Consider the following 19,104-nt stretch of genomic DNA (forward strand, 5'->3'; position numbering starts at 1 on the left):
CTGACCTGCTCTTGTAGCCACAGTATTTATGTGGCTGGTCCAGTTAAGTTTCTGGTCAATGGTGACCCCCAGAATGTTGATTGTGGGGGATTCGGCGATGGCAATGCCAATGAATGTCAAGGGGAGGTGGTTAGACTCTCTCTCGTTGGAGATGGTCATTGCCTGGCACTTATCTGGCACAAATGTTACTTGCCACTTATCAGCCCAAGCCTGGATGTTGTCCAGCTGAATGATCAGAAAACACATTTGGGCAGCATGGGAATGACAATGTGGAGGCATGCTTGCTTTTTTTTTGTTGGGGGCGGGAACAGAAAAAGGAGACGAGAGAAAAATATAAGAATAAGAGTGACTACTTCTTCAGTTTGTACGATGATGAAAGAACCATCGGACAGCAACACTTACCTGAAAAAGGGGTTCTTCAGGTCGAGTACGTTACTAGATTTCGAACCCGTCTGATCTACCTGGGCTAGAATACTAATGTCATAACTTTGCCTACAGAAAAAGAGTAAAGTACAAGATCCATTAGGCTCAGGGACTAAAAGAACAGATAGCAATTTAGTGATGAGGTTCATGGACAGCAGTGGTTTCACATCCTGTGCAGTGTCAAGAGTCTACGGAGGTTTCAGTCATCTAACTTTATTCTATTCCCATCTCTGTTACAAACCTCGGATCTTACAGGTCAATAAAAATTATAGCCAAACATGTGCAAGTTTTAAAAATAGAGGTTGCTTGCCTTATTTAATATAATCCCCCCCATGTCTCAAATTACAGAACTTTTAAAATAAGGACCCATCACAATGAAGTGTCAACATTTCCAGATTTAAAAAAAAAATTCACACGTGCATAATTTACCTTTTGTTGGCATTTAGCACAGCAGTCCCAGAGAGTGTGTCACCAGCCTTGGTGAAAAGTGGTGACTGAAGCAAACAGCGAACCTGGTACCAATGAGTCAACGGTTCTGTTGGAGCAGTCGAGAGCCACACGGTCATTCTGAAAGAGATAGAACAAAGTCAGCACATGCTAACAGAACAAATGCAAAGTTAACGTGGAAACAAAACCTTAGTTCATGATCAGAAGAACCTACATCGAACTTAGATTCACTAACTGGTTTCCTTTAAACAATATCAATGCAGGCTGTGAGGCAAACATACAGCATGGATTAAGAAAAGTCTACATCATGCCCAATCTGCCTTCTATCCCACAATTTCCTGACCCATGGTAAAGTCTCACAAAAATTCATCTGACCTCCAATGATAGTTGGGCCTCTAATACTGAGCTGCACTTTCACCTTGAGATTGATTTTTGTTAGGCTAGGAAATTAAGGGTTACAGATCCATGGCAGGTAGATGGGAGTGAAGATACAGATCAGCCATGATCTAATTGAATGGTGAACAGGCTCGAAGGGCTGAGTGGCCTACTCCTGTTCCTATTACTCAAATTTGGCTCATTGCTTTCCACAAAAAACACGTCTATGGTCCTGGCAACATACATACTTTCAGCCCCCATAAACTTCAATCCACTCCTCGCAACAACTAAATTAACAGCAACTTATACAACTTAGAACTTAAAAAAAATACTCACTGAGAACCAATGAAGGCCACATCAAACCAGAATGCCAAACCATGGACTAACCCTGAATGCAACATATGGAACTTGAATGGAATTTCTATCCTGTAACAAGAAATAAGAGATGAAAACACTTGGGAAAAAAAGAGACGAGTTGACTCCAATTTGTTTTTATTGTAGCTCACGTTTCAGGCAGCATGTACAAGGACACTCTGTTTCCTGCATCACACACACACAAAGTACCTCAGAGCTGTTATAAAACAGGAGAAAAGTTAGAAAACAGAGTCTGGGTCTAGTTTCTACAAAAGTAGCTCTAGAGATCATTTTAATTCTAGCCTTGAAGTGGCAGAGAAATTCCAAGGTCCAAAAGTTATCTGAAATAAGCATTCCACACCTCCTCCTTCACCGTTAATTTAGGCCTAGCTGCTCTTGGCAATGGAACTGCTGCAGGGGAGACTGCAGGCAATGCCATGCAATTGCCTAAAATGGCAATGATTAGACATTATCACCTTATTGTAATTAAGCTGTGGCATTTAAGGTAATTAAAAAAAATTGCTGTGGAATCTATAAATGGTTTTCAGAAGCATTTATTCTAGGAGTGCAGCTGTCTGCAAGATCCGCACACACTGTATAAAAGTGGAACGGTAAATAATCAGTAGCACAAGACAAGGTACCTCAGCAACAATAGCAAGGTCTGGGGCATTGTTTCACTTGTGCAACAGACCATAACTGGCTGTACTTCCATAACATACAACAGTTAGTAATATGGGCAGTAATCAACCCCAATATTTCTTCATCTTGCAGTAATTACAACGCAGCTGTTACTGCAGTGATAACTAGTGTGTAGCAGACTGGCTGTGCCCACAAAGTTGCCAGTGACAAAAAACATTTCTTAAAAGCCATCTCAAATATGTTGCACAAATTAAAAACACAAAAAGTACACCCTGGAGCCATTACATGGCATATCTCGGGTTCAGATGCTTTGCTCACAGTTTATGAAGTAATTTATATCCCCTTTGATTACTGCCTTGTCACTCCCAGATATCCATCATTCTCCATTTGACACTGTGAAAGAGCCATCATTTCCATGACTCTTTCTGGTGAAGAAGGAGATCACAGTGAAAACACTTAAAATGGAGTCGAGAGAGTTGGGACTGCAGAACACCTGGTCGATACTGGAGGTAAGCGTGGCCAGCATCACCATGTGCCACATTAACCAGGCATTGGATGCGGTGTGGATCTAGGCAGAAGTAGATCAGAGCAGACCTACTGTAATTTCACGAAAATCTCACCCTTCCACATTTTTCATTTTTGTAAATGAGGACAGAAAAAAGCCACAGTACACTGCGTGCACTCCTTGGCTCAATGTCACTCACCCAAGGTGTGCTATACAAACTCACTGGTTAAAAACGCCTAATAACGTGTACATTTGTCACAATTGCCTGTTTACACACAGATACAAGATTCAGCCATCTCCATTCTCACATCAACTTACCAGTGACTGCAGGGTAATCGAACTGGTCAGGCCTTCTGCAAACAAAAGTCGCCCACATAACCCTCACTGCATCTATCATTTTGTTTTAAGATATACCTTCTGGGTTATTTTCGTGAAATTACAGTACTTCCGCCCTTGTAATAACATTAACGGATTGGCTGTTGCAATAATCAGGAAATTTAGCGGTCCTGCAAGCAAATCCTGATCTCAGCCAATTGATTCCAGCCCCAATAAATACAGGAGTTGTGTGGCGATTCTGTGTGACTGGTGCTCCGTCAGCCCGGTTCATTGTGACTCCAGCCCCAGACACAGGAGTTGTGTGACGATTCTCTGGGACTTGTATTCCATCAGCACTGTTCACTCTGAGTTCGACATCTTACCGGTGCAAATCATTCTCTTCGGCTTCTAGAAAGTTCACTGTGTACTTCACCGACTTGGCCATTAGAATCCGGATATCAAATGTGTCCTTAAAAACACCAGAGAAGAAGTCAGTATTACTTGTAAAGATACAAGCTCACACTAACACACAGCCTGGGGCCACAAGAGACATCATAAACCAATCTAGGGCCCGTATGCGTTTAATTACTCCATAGTATAGTTGGGTTACAGGCTTAGATTGCCTGGAACCTTCCCATGGCATAGATTTTTTAAAAATTTTATAAATGTCCCCCACACCCCAACTTCTCTCATGCCATTCTGGACGTGCCAACGCAGTCTGGGATAAGCCAGATGGCTATTCATCATGGGGGAGCCTGGACAGCACAATGTTGGCATGGTATTTGACTTTGGATAGTAGCGCAGCCAAGTCCTCACCAAACATTCACATACATATTTTAGAGCTCTGGTCACTGGATAGTCTCCCCTCTGCCCCACAAGCCCAAGACATCAAGGCCAGATGTAGTATCCCAGCTTTTTGCCCATCGGAAGTCAGCTAACTGAAGACTTGTAAATCAAACCTGGTGACCTGGTTAGACGGGCTTAAAAATATTTTAAGTTGGCACCAAATAATGATGCTATTTTCCAACACACTCACCACAATAGGCTGTTTGAAATATTCGTCTACTGCAGCGCCTCGCAGAGCTGATAAATCCACACCGTGGAAGGATGGTTGATACCTGGCATCAAACATAGGTGTTCGTTTATACAGGTTTCATCGTTCTAACGAGTTGCAACATGGTGCAGGCTGAAGCCTAGGAGACAGTCACTGTTGCAGAATAGTGTAGAGAAGTTAAAAGGAAGCATTTAAAAAAAAAACACGATATCTCCAGTGTGGGATGCCATCGAGGTTCAACTAAATTCTTAATACAATGGGACATTTAAGGGTACCCTGATAGACTCAGCGGACGAGTAACAGGAAGGGTAAAATGCACAGCTATTAATGCTGGAAAAGGAGCTCTTAAATTATACAGCAGGATGAAAACAGATATTTCACTGTCTACAGAAACAGCTTCGGGTATAAAATACTTTAAATATTTCACAGGCTACTTATTTTAACATTTTATTCCAAAATAAAATGTGCATCTTGTGCACAGCTTTCAGTCAAAAGCAACTAGAAAGAAAAATTACTTGAGGGAAACGGACTATACAATGTCTCATTACTACCCCTTCCCCCCACACGAGAACAGCAATCTCACCAGAAGTTTGCTTTTGTAAACTGCTCCATGTAAAGCTGCTCATCTGTGAAGGGTGCAAGGTGAACGTCACCCAAGGTTGGAAACAGGTTACCTGGAAAGAACACAAGTATTCATTAATCATTGCCACCAAATTCATCCTCAACTCTTTCTCTAGTCCTACAGCACCATGGCAAAAAACAAACCCAAGTAGGTCTAGCTATTTTAGGCCAGTACAATGCATTAGCAACGTGTGTATTTGTGCCTCTGGTAATACAACATGGGCTGTAGAACAAAGGCCACATGCCCTATTACCAAGGTAAAATTGGGCTAGTTAACCAGTTCTAGCAAAGGCAGCAACCATGTGGGAGCTGGTCACCTGCCCATCCACTCAACCAGACCTTAACAAGTGACAGGAAGGGGAGTTAGGACAAAAGTCAAACTGCAATTAATCTGGACAGAATGATGAAGCCAGAAAGAAAGAGTAGAGTACAGTAGTGCATCAGAAGTTGGACTAAACTCAATGCTGCTATAAAACAATCTCCAGTTTGTCTTGGTAAAATAGGTTTGGGCAGCTTGTGGAAAACTTTGGTGGCACACTGCGCTAAAGCCATTAAAAAAAAACAGGGGAATTATCACTAGCCCAATGCCACACTCAGAGGGGCCCAAGGTAAGGCTAGAGGCTACAGGGTATGCACAACCAGGGGCAGACACTTCTCAAGTTTTGAAAGATTTAAAACTAGTCAAATTGGACAGCTGAATACCCAAGCAGGAACACTCAGTGACCAGGAGCAGGTTGAAACTGATTCCATGCCTAGCTATGTTCAAATGCCAATCGGAGCCATGCCAAGGGAGGAATGCCAAGTAGAGGTTGTGGCACGTTCTGGCATTTTGGGGACAGTGGTAGAGAGATTGGGAGTCCAGCCTCAGTAACTCACACCTCCTACTGAATGGCGAAATGGCACACTGGCAGGTAGCCTGTAGCCAGATCTCCAACCATTGTCTTGACAGTAGAAGCTCATGCCCAAGTGGACTGAAGAATGGGTAGAACTTCCTTATCTTGGAACAAGTTATCAACTTCAAAAAAAATTCAAACCAATGCATTTTAAGAAGCAACCAACTAGGAGGGGAAAAGAGGATTAAATACCATTGAACGTCAAACAGAGCTTGATCAGGTCAATTAGCCAAGAACCAGCACACCTTACCATCAAGCCTGAACATCAGTCAAGGCTAAGAATCCAGCTCCAAACCCAAGTCTCATTAAAGCTACTGGTCCAAATTCAAAAGTTGCATCAGAATTTAAAAATATTCACCAGTGTTTGCATAATACACACTACATGTACACTCAAAGACACCGTTACAATTAGGAACAGCTTAAAAACAAACTGCTGCAGTAATTTCCCCCAAAGACAGCAGCATCATTAAATTCACTATTGACATCCAGTGCTAGGAGCCTGAATTAAACCAGAGGGCATTGTTTTAATATTGTCCTGGAATCTTCCTCACCCCTCCCTTTGTCAAACCCAATAAGAGGAGCATTAAAAAAAAAAGGACACACTACATCACTGCATTTTTCTCTTAAACTAGTCACAGTGGCAAGAACACCACACATTAGGGCAAAGACTTTAGCTAGCTAATTCAACAAGCTTTCACCAGGTGAACTCTAACTTAGTGCTTCACATGACAGACACCTCACAAGGGCCACGTGAGAGAGAGCACGATATATTTATTTAAATGGAGCTGCTTTAGAGGAGGCAAGAATGGGCTCGATTGGTAACTATCAATAAGAGGTAAGGAAGCATCCATGCTCTAGGGCTACGCAGTGTGTGACAGCTTCAATTTCTTGGACTGTGCACAGGTAGGAGGCAGGGAGAAAAATCCAAATCCTAATCAAAAGCCAGCATTCAACAGCAATGCTGCTAAGATAAATCATTCCAAATAAAAAGGTACATCCTTTAAATTAATCTCTCGGGAGATACAGCTGAGGTGAGTCTGGTGGGATCAAAACAGCAACATGGCTTTGATATATTACTGCCCTTCATCTTGGAGCCTGCACTTTAATCATGCTGTCTGGCCAGATTAAAGACTAGACGGTGCATTTAAAGAAATTAAAAATGCATTTTACTGTTCTGTACATCTGGAGATGGGGACAAAAAAGAACTGGCTCAATCAACTTCAATTACACAGCCTGTCAGCCAGTAACAGAGTTATCAACAGCACTTGGCAAAGCCTGACTCAGATGCTCTCCACCACCCATCCATCAGCTCCACAGGGACAGAAGCCCTTAAAGAGGAACAAAAAGAATCATCCCCCATCACCCCCCCCCCCCCCACCACCACCACTCTCAGACCCTAATAAAATGCATCATAAATCTAGGTGGCTGTCTCTCACTTGACGTTTGAATAACACTGAACTTTTGTTAAAGGTTTGAGAAGATCAACAAAACATTAAAAAAAAATTTGTACCTCAGCCCACTTAATGGCTCCTCTTGCAAAGCTCAAATGCTTTACACATATATACACACACACACGACTTATAAACAGCACACAACAATGAACACAGAAATCCTTCCAATGCTCTAAATACACAGATACACAAAATCTCATTAGAAAACACTTCATCTGAACTAAAGCTTGAATGAAGGGGAGAGAGCATGTCACAGGCCAAGCTTCCAATTTATGACACCATTGGAGACCTCCTGATTCCACACAAAACCTCTACTCTCAGGTAAGCTCTAATGGTTTTAGAGTACTAAGCGCTGGGTAAAACAAAAGTTTTGAGTCACCTGTAAACGCATTGCTACCTTCAGTTATAACATTCAAAAATATAAGCTAATCTACAACTTTAGAATTTTAAAAAAAGTGAAGAGGTTATACATACACCTACTACCTAATCTAGAAAATAGAGGGTGAAAGATGGTTATAAATACAGATATCAACAGCACTTCTCTGCTTGAAAGGGGGCTGTAAACAGTGGGTTATATCAGAAGATCTAAGTGTTACAAGTGACACTTAATTTGAAGCTCTTCTAATGATGGCTTTAACCATCTTTCAGTTGTAATCCCTTCTAATTCCCAATCCACATCTTCAATACAGAACCAGTTAATAAGATTTTCTTGCTTCTCAAGGTAAAGATAAACTGAGATGGGAATCACCAACCAATACTGATGGCACCCCCATCGGAGATTCCCTTACAAAGACATTAGCTTTCATTTCCTGCAGAGTGAATTACATGAATGGGCACACACAAGGTTCATCATTCCCAAAAGCAAAATCAATTTCATTCCATCTAGCCATGGAACATATATCTAAGCACTGGTCTCTTATCCTGTGCCAGCCTATGGCACATACTAATTTAAAAAACAATAGTCACACCTCCCATCCGTGTTCCATTTGGTGGAATACCCTGCCCTTTTTCATACACACAATTTCCAACAGACAAACAGAACTCACCATCAGCAATGGGCACAACTAGGCATGGTGTTGAGGAAGGAAAATGTAGCTAAATCACAGCAATTTGAAATCAGTCAAATATCATTAAATGGCTAGTGTATGATTCCACAAAGCTAGCTGCCCCTGTCGGTTTAACTCTTGTGACACAGTTGTTAATGAGGGAAGCTTTGATATAAAATAGAAAATACTGAACTCAACGAGCAAACCAAGAAAAAAAACCTGTAGCCAATGAAATACCAGAAAGCTAACCCACGTTCCCCCCACCCCCTGGCAAGCCTCTTACAGCCAATTAAATACTGCTGTGGATCCCAAATTATGATAGATGATTGGAGGCAGAACAAAGCACAAAGATTTGCTACTTATTCAATATGTCTATTAGACACAGGAGGAGGAACAGGTAAATCCATCTGCCCGGAACGGTGCTGTTTTAGGCTGGGGTTATACTGAACCTAGTGTGATGTAGCTTCCTGGAAATGGCACTACGTGCTCAGGAAGGAGACTGGGACCAGAATCAAGTTATACTGTCGCTTTTGTCAATGCCCACATGAAGCCAAGAGTGGCAGAGTAACAGCACCACCACATGACATTAGTGGGACCTGATTCTCTCTCCTCAGGCACTTTGTTTTTCTGCATCATCATACTAGTCTGCCTAAAGCAGATTCCGGCTTCATTCTCCCTTCTCCAAACTATTCTGTCTTCTGCTTCTCTCTTCAATTCTCCACATAATCTCCCATTTTCCAGGTGATCCAGAAGCATCCTCTCTCCCCCTCTTGGTCTTTATCCTTTCATTTGCCCTTCCAACACCTCTTTCTGTACATGCACAATTCAACTCATTTGCTTTTTTACTGATAACTACATTTTCTTGCATCACTGCCAATGCTTCATTACTTTTGTCTATCCACTTTACTTTCTCCATGTATCGCCAAACCCACATTTCAAATCACTATGGAAGCCTGACCTCCTCCTCTTTCAGTGTCCATCATACACCACCTTGCTCCATATCAAATTCTTATCTAATCAGTTCACTGTTCAGTTGTCCAGTCAATATCCTCTTCCTTCTATTAAATGCAACTTTTCCCATTGTAATCCTTGCTCTCACCTCCTTGGCACATCTGCGATCTTTAATAATTATATTTCCCAGATATTTAAACTGTCTCACCTGGTCCAACTGTTTATTAAAATGCTCACTCTTTCATCTGCATTCCTAGAAACCTTCAGGATTGGTCTTAATCACAATGATCTTCATTCCATAATCCATTACTGCAGCATCCACGCCATCTACCAACTGTAGTCCATTTATGGTACCTGCTTTCAAGGCTTTATCAGCAAATCTGACAGCTTTCAGTCCTTCCTCTACCTGATTAAGCACTTCTCTTACCGTTGCTACTGCACACACATTGACCACCACAGATGGCAAGCAGCATTCTGATCGCACTCCTCTTGTAATCACTCTCAATCTGCTGCCGTAACACTTGCAGTTTGTCCCATATATAAAACCTTTATCATCAGGAATCTCTCTCTCCAATCCACACTAATATGCTTTAGTACCTCCATTAGTTTGATCCAGTTCACTCTATTGAAGGATTTTTCAAAATCTACAAAGCCAACTTACACCTCCTGATTATGTTCTATACCCCTCTCCACACAGAACTCTCATTATCCCTAATGCCTCGCTTGTTCCACATTCTCTGCGAAACCCAAATTAATCTTTGCCAAAGTATTGTTCCGCATTTGCTCTTAACCTTTTTGTAAGTAATTTGAGCATAATCTTTGAGGCATAGGGAAACAAACTGATGGTACAAGACTTGTCACATTTACTAGCACATAGCTTTTCCCCTCCAGGTATCATGATTTTCATGAAATCATCTGGCCATTCCCCTTTCAAGTACATGGCTTTATACAAATCAGCAAGTTTGTCTGTTGCTTCCTCTCTCCTGTTTTTAAATTAATTTTGCCGGTATCTCATCAACACCTGTGGCCTTTCCATTCCTGAGCTCACTTATTGCGACCCTCCTCACGTCACACTCAAGGACGTCAGGGCCCATACAAATCAACTTCCACCTCCTCTTCCTTTCCTATTTCAATATCAACTGGCCCTTTCTCTTTGGCATACAGTTCAACATATTCTTGCCATCTCTTTCTTGGGCCAGTCAGTTGTCCATCTGTATTTTTGATTGCTTTAACTCTAATTCCTTGACTGTTTAAATCATCCACTCATGCTTGCAACATACATGTGCAAATCTTAAAAAGTGTGTTAATAAGAAATGTTCCAGACCACATTTTTACACACAGAAATCAGATGTGGAACATAAACCTGGACAATAAAACGCACAGCTGCACAAGCCCCAAATACAGTCAAAATCAGAATGACAAGTCATAATCTTGCATCTACGTTGGGGGCAAATGTTTCAGATTTGCCAACACTTTTTTTTAAAAAAAGAGAAAAGTCACTCAAATTGTATTTTTGTTAAACTTGGTAACTGCAGGTTCTTTCATAAACAAAAGGCAAAGAAAAAAAACTTGGGCTCCATTTGTAATTACAATCAGTTACACTAACAGCTGCCCTCTATATTAGCCACAATATTTCTATGCTCATTTATAGGACTAGAGGACCTCATAGCAGTGCTGAATCCAGAGTCCCTGTTCTCTCACTGGCTTCAGTGCTGAGCCAATTGTTTAATATATCCCTCCCAGCAGGCAGTCAGTTTATATTTCTTCACACTCCCAGCACTCCCGTCATCCTAGATTATTTCCAACAGTGAGTGCAGGAAGAGCAGAATGATTTTTGTACGGGTCTCTCCTGGAGTATTCCTTTAAGCAGTAGTCATAACTTACATCAAATACTTCAGTGAAAAACAGCCCTGAATAAGAGACTAATAATATTTGTGGATCAGACAAGGAACAATTATAGGCACAGATTACAGCCAATAAATTAACTATCACACTTGGATAACTGAATCTTCTTTATCAACCGGTCCTGCACTCCTGCACAAAACAATTCTCCTACCTGCAGTGATTCTTCATTATGCCATTATTGCATTAATACAGACCATCACACAATATATAATTTGTGCAACTGTTTTTCAAAGCATTTCAATAACTGACTATTACCATCTCTATCGTCACCTTCCACTCACTAAAGTTTTTGGAGCCAATATCAGATGGTCTCCTATTTTATAAAAGATAAATTTAATGCACAATTTGAGGCCCACCCATCAGATGCAAACTTTCCCAGCCCTTTTGAAATAGGTTTACATAAACCCTGCAGCAGTGGCGACAAGAATGCATGCAGTTTGACAGAGAATGATTCACCTCACAGATTTCCAAGGGAGACAGATATCAGGTGGTTATTTGAGTTGCAAACACGTGTCAGCAACAGCACTCCACTTTGAGGTACACGAAGGGAGGAAGCACTCCAGCTATTCATGTGAAAAACTAAAATATGAAATAGCCAGAAAAAAAAACCTTGTGCAGCTATCCACACCAGACCAAATTTACGAACCTAGGTGTGAAGAGATCACCTGACTACAGAACAGTCCTTGCATTTCATTTACATACCTTTCAGCACCTTCAGTGATGGGAGGCCCTGATAACACATGTATATTAAATGTGCAGAAGTCCTGTGGTCAAATATTGTTTTTGCAAAAGTCAAGCCCATAGACTGCTTTTAATGAAGCTGGGCTCATGGGGGGTAGAGAGTCTTTATTTTAAAGTGTTTAACACTGGAACTGTCAGAACGTGAAACACTTCCCAGCATGCTCCCAAACTACAGAAAGAACACTGAAAAAGCACAATGTGCAGTCTTCTGGGTCTCTGTAGCAGCTGGGCCAGGAATCCAATGGATTGTACATTCGGACAGGCATTAAAGCAGCATGGCTGGATAAATCGGGCAATTAATCTTGAGGGGGAAAAAAAAAGGTCACATTTCAATGCTTTTACGACTCAATCTCTATCCCTCACCTTTTCCAACCACCATAGTAACTTGAGAAACGGGGAAAAATATGTAGCAAGTACTCGTCCTGCTGACTGGCCGCACTGCCAGTCAGATTGACAGAGATTCCTTGCCATGTTACTTAACATGGGTAAAACCAGTCTTCAGAATGGTTTCACCTGCACCACGGTCAAGAAATGTTGCCAATTTGATGTGTTGCATGGATAGACTTCTTGGCAGTTGGTTGGTTTCTTTCTCTTGTCTCCCTCCCTCCCTAAATCAAAGATAAACGACCAGGCAGCAAAACATGTATTAACACAGCACTGGGAGCAAGTTGCCATCCTCTTCTCTTCACTGGGGATGAAACATGCTGGTTCTATAGAGGGCAGGAGAGGGAGGAAAGGAACAAAGTTCGAATCAAATGTGCACTCAGAAAAATTATGCTGCTCCTTTCTGGATAAGAATCATTTTGTAATGTGTTGTGTGGAGCACGGGCAAAGATTTGACCAATCACATTGTAAGTCAGTGGTCCATTGATAATAGAAGCAACAACAGTGAATCAAAAACACACGCACAAATGATTAAAATTAATTTTCAAAACATTATTCCATTTAATAAAGCCATGAAGCTGGAAGTTGCTTAAACAGAGGCTTAATGCACTCAAAACTTGAGATTTTAGGAGAGCGGGGCCGAAATGAAGCCTCTGACTTTTAAATAAACCGTAGTGTAGCTCTACCACTCCATTTACCAACCTACTTCACCCATTCTCCACATCCAGAATCAATCTTACCATTCGGTTTCAACCATTTCTTGGCATGTAGGTAACTCTCCAGCATTCGCTCATTGAAGAGCATGTAGCCCATGGGCTCGGAGATAATGATATCAACCTGTTCCGGGATATTAACTTCCTCCACCTTGCCTGGGATGATGAAGATGCGATCCGATAGGTTGTTGCTCTTCACCAGCAGCTGCCAAAGAAAAATAACCATCATCCTCATTAGTGCCAGGCAATGTCTGGAAATCTGTCATTTCTTAGTAAGTACTCTACCCCAATACCAGGTTACAAATGCAGGGGACAGAGCTGATTTCTCTTACTAAATTTCTCAAAGCCCACCGCCCACCCCACCTTTTGCAGACAGGGACAGGAAAACACCAGAACCTCCTGGTTTATTGCGGACTCAGTAGCAGTGATGGGTTTGCCATCACTGAACAAGCTCACCCCAGTAACATTTTTCCAACAGCATGGTTGCGAACCTAGGATTGAGTGCATAACATGCATTTCAGTGCTTGGCATCAAGACTGGTGGAAGAACCAGGATGTGGACAAGGCCAGATCAAAATGTGAACATAATACTCCTGGTATACCATTATCAGAGGAAATAAACAACTTGGTTATTATAAAGACTGAGTTACATACCACAGTATGCTTTCAGGCTAGTAGTAAGTGTGCCCATACTGCCAGGTCTCTCTCACTTTCATATTTTTCAAGATTCAGTTTTGATGGAGTTAATTCAGTAAATGACCACCATAAGGGTAAGCTATCGTTGTGGCCAAGTGGTGCCTGAATTGTCATGAGCTCCATGGGGATTCATCTAAGCAACATCATATGATTCTACCGATTTCCTGCATCCACAGTGATAGCGCCAAATAAGCAGCACATTGTGGCCATTGTCTTGGGAGTACAGGCCAGCTGAGACTGACTTTTCATCTCAATTACATGCTAAGTCCTACTGACTCAAACACCATCTGCATCAGAGTTTAAATGCAGGGTGTAAAGGGATTCCTGGCCCCGAGAGGCACATGTTGCACGGTTACATCATTCCATTAGCTAAGAGTAGTGGTGATGAAGCCATGTGGCGGTATCAAAGATGGAGGCAACGTGAGCAAATCATCAAAATAAAATTGACCTCACGAGGAACAGCTTTGGAATCCATTTGGAGACGCTCACCATTTTGTTTTAATGGTCTACAAGTATATACAGTAAAAGGACAGTACAAACCCGCGTTCAAAAATAGCTGACCGAACAAAACTTTTAGACAAGCCCATCATACTTTTGTCTGTAATGAGTCTGCTGGTTATAGGGACTTGGCATATCTTTATGATTCCACCCATTTCACTCCATTTTATATATCTAACAACATGGTAATAAGTTTACATTCACCTTCCAAAATAAACCCTCCTCCTCCTCCCCTACTTTGAGGTTGTATTGAACAGCTTTCTAAATCTCAAACATCCAGTTGATCCCCAAAATATGCACCATCTGGATGATGCACAGCAATAGATACAACCTTCTACAGGGAATCTCTCGGAGCCTGGTCACGATATTATTTAAATCCATACTAAGAGGATTTACTGGAGGGAAAATATTTAAAACAGAACAATTGTAGAGACACACAGACTTTTGTTGACCCCCATATAGTAAACTATAAACTGTGCAATGACAACCAGTTAAAAGAACATTCCAGAGGGTTAAGCTTCAGTGGGCCGAATGGACTTTCCCCCACTTTTCTTGCACTCAAAGCAAGCAGCTCCCTGCTCTGTATTAAGGTGCAATTATTACACAGCAGGGCATCTCAAATAGTGAACTGCGTCTAGCAATGGGTCGCACGGGCCTTTTGTTTGGGACGTGCTTGGCTGCAAGACTTCAGCACAAAGCTCGTGGCTGGATGCATAGAGCTGCAGTCAGAAATCCATGACAGTCCATGCGTAAATGTTGTCATGGACGGGAGTGGGAGGAAACAAAACAGAGGGAAAAGGAAAAAAAAAAGTAAGGGTAACAATCAGTAGGTCAGCTCTCTCTAACATACATTAGCACTAAAGTCAGCCAAATGTAACTCCATTTTTCAAGACTTCCATAGTTTGAGATTAATTGTCTGGAACAGTAGGTGCAGGTTAGTAGAGGAGCTGCATCTAACATCTCTTTATAAAATCAACATTTTTCCATTTTTGATTATTCATGGTCAAAATCACTGGGAAGTAGTTTCTTGGATGGGTGGAAAAAGGGTTGACAAAACATTTTCCTGCAGACCTACAGAATTACCCCATACACAATTTATTCCAATTCAGTACGCTAACTTGTGACACGTGAGCAAAGTCAACTTTAGAGACCAACAGAATAGCGTGTTTGACCCAGTATTTGAATAAAACTTGGTTCTCTTGGCAGGGGAGGTCTCACCCACAGACTCTAAAGAACACATATTACACTGTGATTATTAAAAAGGGATCTATCACCATTGGCTTATTGCAACACATTCATGTTTCATGTTCTTGGTGTGTTTATTCCAGAACAAATACTATCTCACGGAAGACTGGGTTAGGCATGACATTATTTAATCACTCTTCAACTCCTAAATTGCCCAATAACCAAAAGGTATCGCAGACTCTGAATGGCAGCCACTCCCAGTGCCACAGGGGTGGGTGACTCAGCCCAGTCAAACTTGCTTGGTTGCTTAAAGAGGTCTTAATTGGCAGAGTTTGGAAAGCTAAAGCACTGTGTAGATGCAAACCTCCCCAGCACTCAAACACAGCCAATGAGTCACTATGATCAGGATTCAAAGTTTGACGATTTCAGGATCACAGACTTACAGCACCACTGGTGAATAACTCAGAGAAAGAAATGTAATTATCTGAACTTTTACGAAATAGTTACGCGACCCCCGAGCAATTTAGATTGGAGGTTAGGATCAGATCAGCCATGATCTTATTAAATGGCGGAGCAGGCTCGAAGGGCCGATTGGCCTACTCCTGCTCCTATTTCTTATGTTCTTTTTCTTATGAAATTCCGAAGAGCTGTCATCCGACAGGAACAGCCACAAACAAATGAGGTAAATGATTAGTTGATCTATTTTTATTAGTGTTGGCTGAGAGACAAATCTACAGAGTGTTCCATGGCATCCTTTATATTCACTTGAAGGCAGAAGGGGCCTCGATTTAAGATCTTATCTGAAAGACAGCAACTCTGACATCACAGCACACAAGGGTGGGAAGAGAACCATTCCCTCCCCTACAAAGATGTATACTGGTACAGCAAGAAAATCAGAGTTCGCCCAATTGTGGATCAATAATATCGACAACCATTAAAATGCCCTGCATTTTAGGAACACAACCAAAACCACACAAACTCAGTCTTTACTGGGCCAATCAAGTAAACAAAAAATACAGACAACAAAAGCTCCCACTTCCAGACTCGGATACATCAAGTCTCCATGAGCACAAACGAACCACAGCTCAGAGGAGAATTGCAGAGATTAATAATTTTGCAGTTACATCTTATAGCACCAAGCGGCAGAGAGGTAGAAATGGTGTGCTTACCTCAGCGTGCTGGGCCATGGTGCTCGCTTCCACTGCGTACACCTTTCGTGCTCCTGCTTGCACTGCAAAAAATGATAGAATCCCAGAGCCACAGCCCACATCTAATACAACCTGTAAGAGATCAGTGTTTACTTATTAACTGTTAGCCATTCAGTAAGGTTATCCAACAATCACAGGTGCTCAGTGAGCAAAGAAGCATTTGCAGTTGCACCTTTTAGACAGTGCTGCATTTCACCCTCTCTCCCCCCACCATGGGCAAAACAGTTCATTCTGCGTTCCATGTAGTATAAAATACACTCCCTGTAAGAATTCTCTAATCCCCACCAGTACTCCTAAAGGCAGCGAAGCACGCTGGGTATTGTTCCATAGCCAGCCAGAGTTCCCCAGGAGACTATTCAACTAGATGGAGCATCACAGCTCCACCATAATTCTATCTACACACACTTCCAGCAGAAGCCACTTAATACCAGCATGGAGCTCCAACTGTGGCCTGCCTCTGGCCCCCCTTTCCTCGCAGGATGTTGTGGCCCATTGCAGCACAGCCCATCTCCCTAGGCAAGATCAGCTTTCTGCACAGACCCGATAGTTCAATGACTAAATATGTTACCCGATGCACCGCATTTTAAATCTGATATTGACAGATTTTTGTTAACTAAAGGTGTTAAGGGATATGGGACAAAGGCAGGTATATAAGAGTTAGGTCACAAATCAGCCATGATCTCATTAAATGGCAGAACAAGCTCAAGAGGCTAAATAGCCTACTCACTGAACTGTCTGGCAAGTCTCTATTCCCCCCACTTTAAACGTAATCCAGTTTTAGATTAATTATTTTTTAAGGAAGGGGAAACGCTGCTTGACTAGGCGTTGCACAAGATTATAAAGAAACTGAAAAACCACAGTAGTAGTTATTACCTCAACTTACCACATGGGTAAACTGCAATTCGACAGAACTCACTTTCCATTGGCAGAGAAGGTTATGGGGAGATTGGATAGAGGTGTTCAAAATCATGTTTGTTTTTGATAGTTTCTCCTTATTCTGTTTCAAGTGGCAGAAGGGTCAGTAACCAGAGGACACAGATTTAAGGTCACTGGCAAAAGCAGTGGCAACATGAGGAAGTTTTTAAAAAAAAAACATGAGTTGTGATCTGGAATGCATTGCCTGCAAGGGTGGTGGAAGCAGACTTAATAATAACTTTCAAAAGGGAATTGGATAAATACTTGAAGGGGGGAAATTTGGAGGGCTATGGGGAAAGAACAGGAGAGTGGGACTAATTGGATAGCTCTTTCAAAGAGCTGGCACAGGTACGATGGGCCGAACGGCCTCCTTCTGTGCTGCATCGTTCTATGAACAGATGCAGTATGTCAATGTTCATTTCAAAGTAGCACTAAGAGCAAGATATACACTCATGGTACAGCACAGAATGGCATGAAAGACAGGCTGCTCATTTCAACTCCCCACACAAACAATCTTAGAGTCCTTACCTTGTCTTTAAAATCTGCATGGTTTTGGAGTATTGCCCTTTGGTAGGTGCCTGTTCGTATGTAGTCTTGCATCATATTCTGTTGTTGTGACAAGTATCCATAGAACTGGAAGAGGACAGAGACTTAAACAGCCTGAAGTAAATATGTAATTTTTATTTTTAGGAATATTACTTTATAACAAGAAATTAGTCATTGTGCTGACAAGCTCTAAGTATGCAGCCCAGTAGAACACTTCTGCTGATAAGCATGTTCTCTTCTCACATTCTGTAGCTACATTTTTGGCATGATCCTGTGATGGATGGAAAATGTAAAAATGGGGACATCAGGCGAGAACTATGATGCCCTCCACAGTCAAACAACACTGGCTATCTAGGCTTACAAATGAAAAACAGCATTATGGGCAAAGTACCAGAGTGAACACCCCACTAAGTCAGTGTCTTCATGAGAGAAGGGAAGAAAACTGGGGCACAGGGGGGTGGAAGAGAGACAAAAATATTGATAACTAAAAGGAGGTGAGAACTGAGGCAAGAACTTTGCCATGAGCTTTCCTAAAAAAAGACAACTAAAATACACTCAGACTAGGAGACAGTACCTGGAAATACTGCACAGCAGAAGATTCCTCTGTTCGGTCACTGAAGACAGATCGTTCAAGGTTGTGACCTCTGCAGTTTTTCAGAATATTAAAAAAGGAGTAGAACTCTAGAGAGACAGTACAAATGGAACTGAGCACAGCCAGAACATTTAAACAATGTTTACAAACACTCAGCTATTGCATACACTGAGGGAGAAACACATGCCATTTTAGTTGAATTTTTTTGGGGTCGCTTCAGGGAAAGTCCAGCAGCTCTGGCACCAGAACCAAAAAGTTAAAATCCCAGCCTTGACCACTGGCCTTTCAATCCCACCAGACCTGATTGTGCAAACATGGCCACTTCTCAGCTGTGCTGCTCGATAGCTGTGGGACTGAAGCAAGGCAGGAGCAGCTGGACATTCTCCTCTCACTAAACGGATTACAGGACAGCACCAAAATCCTTGGCCCTTCCAGCCAATGGATGACCCTCAAAATGATGGAGAGAGTCTGGGGGTGGGGGGGAAAGAGAAAAAGAGTTTAGGATTGGATGGAAAAAAGGACTAGTCTCCAACATACTATACAGTAAGTGCCTCCTATTTACTGGGTGTAACAGCCCGCCGCCTGCCACAGAGGGATCTTCCCTCTCTCACCTCTCAAGAGTCTGCTGGTTTTAAACACCAATAGGTT

At 41.9% G+C, this 19,104-nt stretch overlaps 1 protein-coding gene across 2 annotated transcripts in view; it reads right to left on the reverse strand.

Annotated features, from left to right (window-relative positions):
• Positions 1-19,104, reverse strand: part of carm1 (coactivator-associated arginine methyltransferase 1) — a 54,190-nt gene that overhangs the window by 19,615 nt on the left and 15,471 nt on the right. For both annotated transcript variants that reach the window (XM_067973105.1, XM_067973104.1), the window contains exons 3-12: positions 18,439-18,545; positions 17,847-17,951; positions 16,365-16,475; positions 12,845-13,022; positions 4,696-4,786; positions 4,095-4,176; positions 3,442-3,527; positions 1,582-1,671; positions 853-990; positions 403-492 (exon numbers count right to left, since the gene is read on the reverse strand). In XM_067973105.1, the coding sequence (XP_067829206.1) occupies positions 403-492; positions 853-990; positions 1,582-1,671; positions 3,442-3,527; positions 4,095-4,176; positions 4,696-4,786; positions 12,845-13,022; positions 16,365-16,475; positions 17,847-17,951; positions 18,439-18,545 (1,078 nt within the window). The remainder of the gene's footprint in view (positions 1-402; positions 493-852; positions 991-1,581; positions 1,672-3,441; positions 3,528-4,094; positions 4,177-4,695; positions 4,787-12,844; positions 13,023-16,364; positions 16,476-17,846; positions 17,952-18,438; positions 18,546-19,104) is intronic.

This window comes from Heptranchias perlo, chromosome 37, assembly GCF_035084215.1.
Source record: "Heptranchias perlo isolate sHepPer1 chromosome 37, sHepPer1.hap1, whole genome shotgun sequence".
Lineage (NCBI taxonomy): Eukaryota > Metazoa > Chordata > Chondrichthyes > Hexanchiformes > Hexanchidae > Heptranchias > Heptranchias perlo.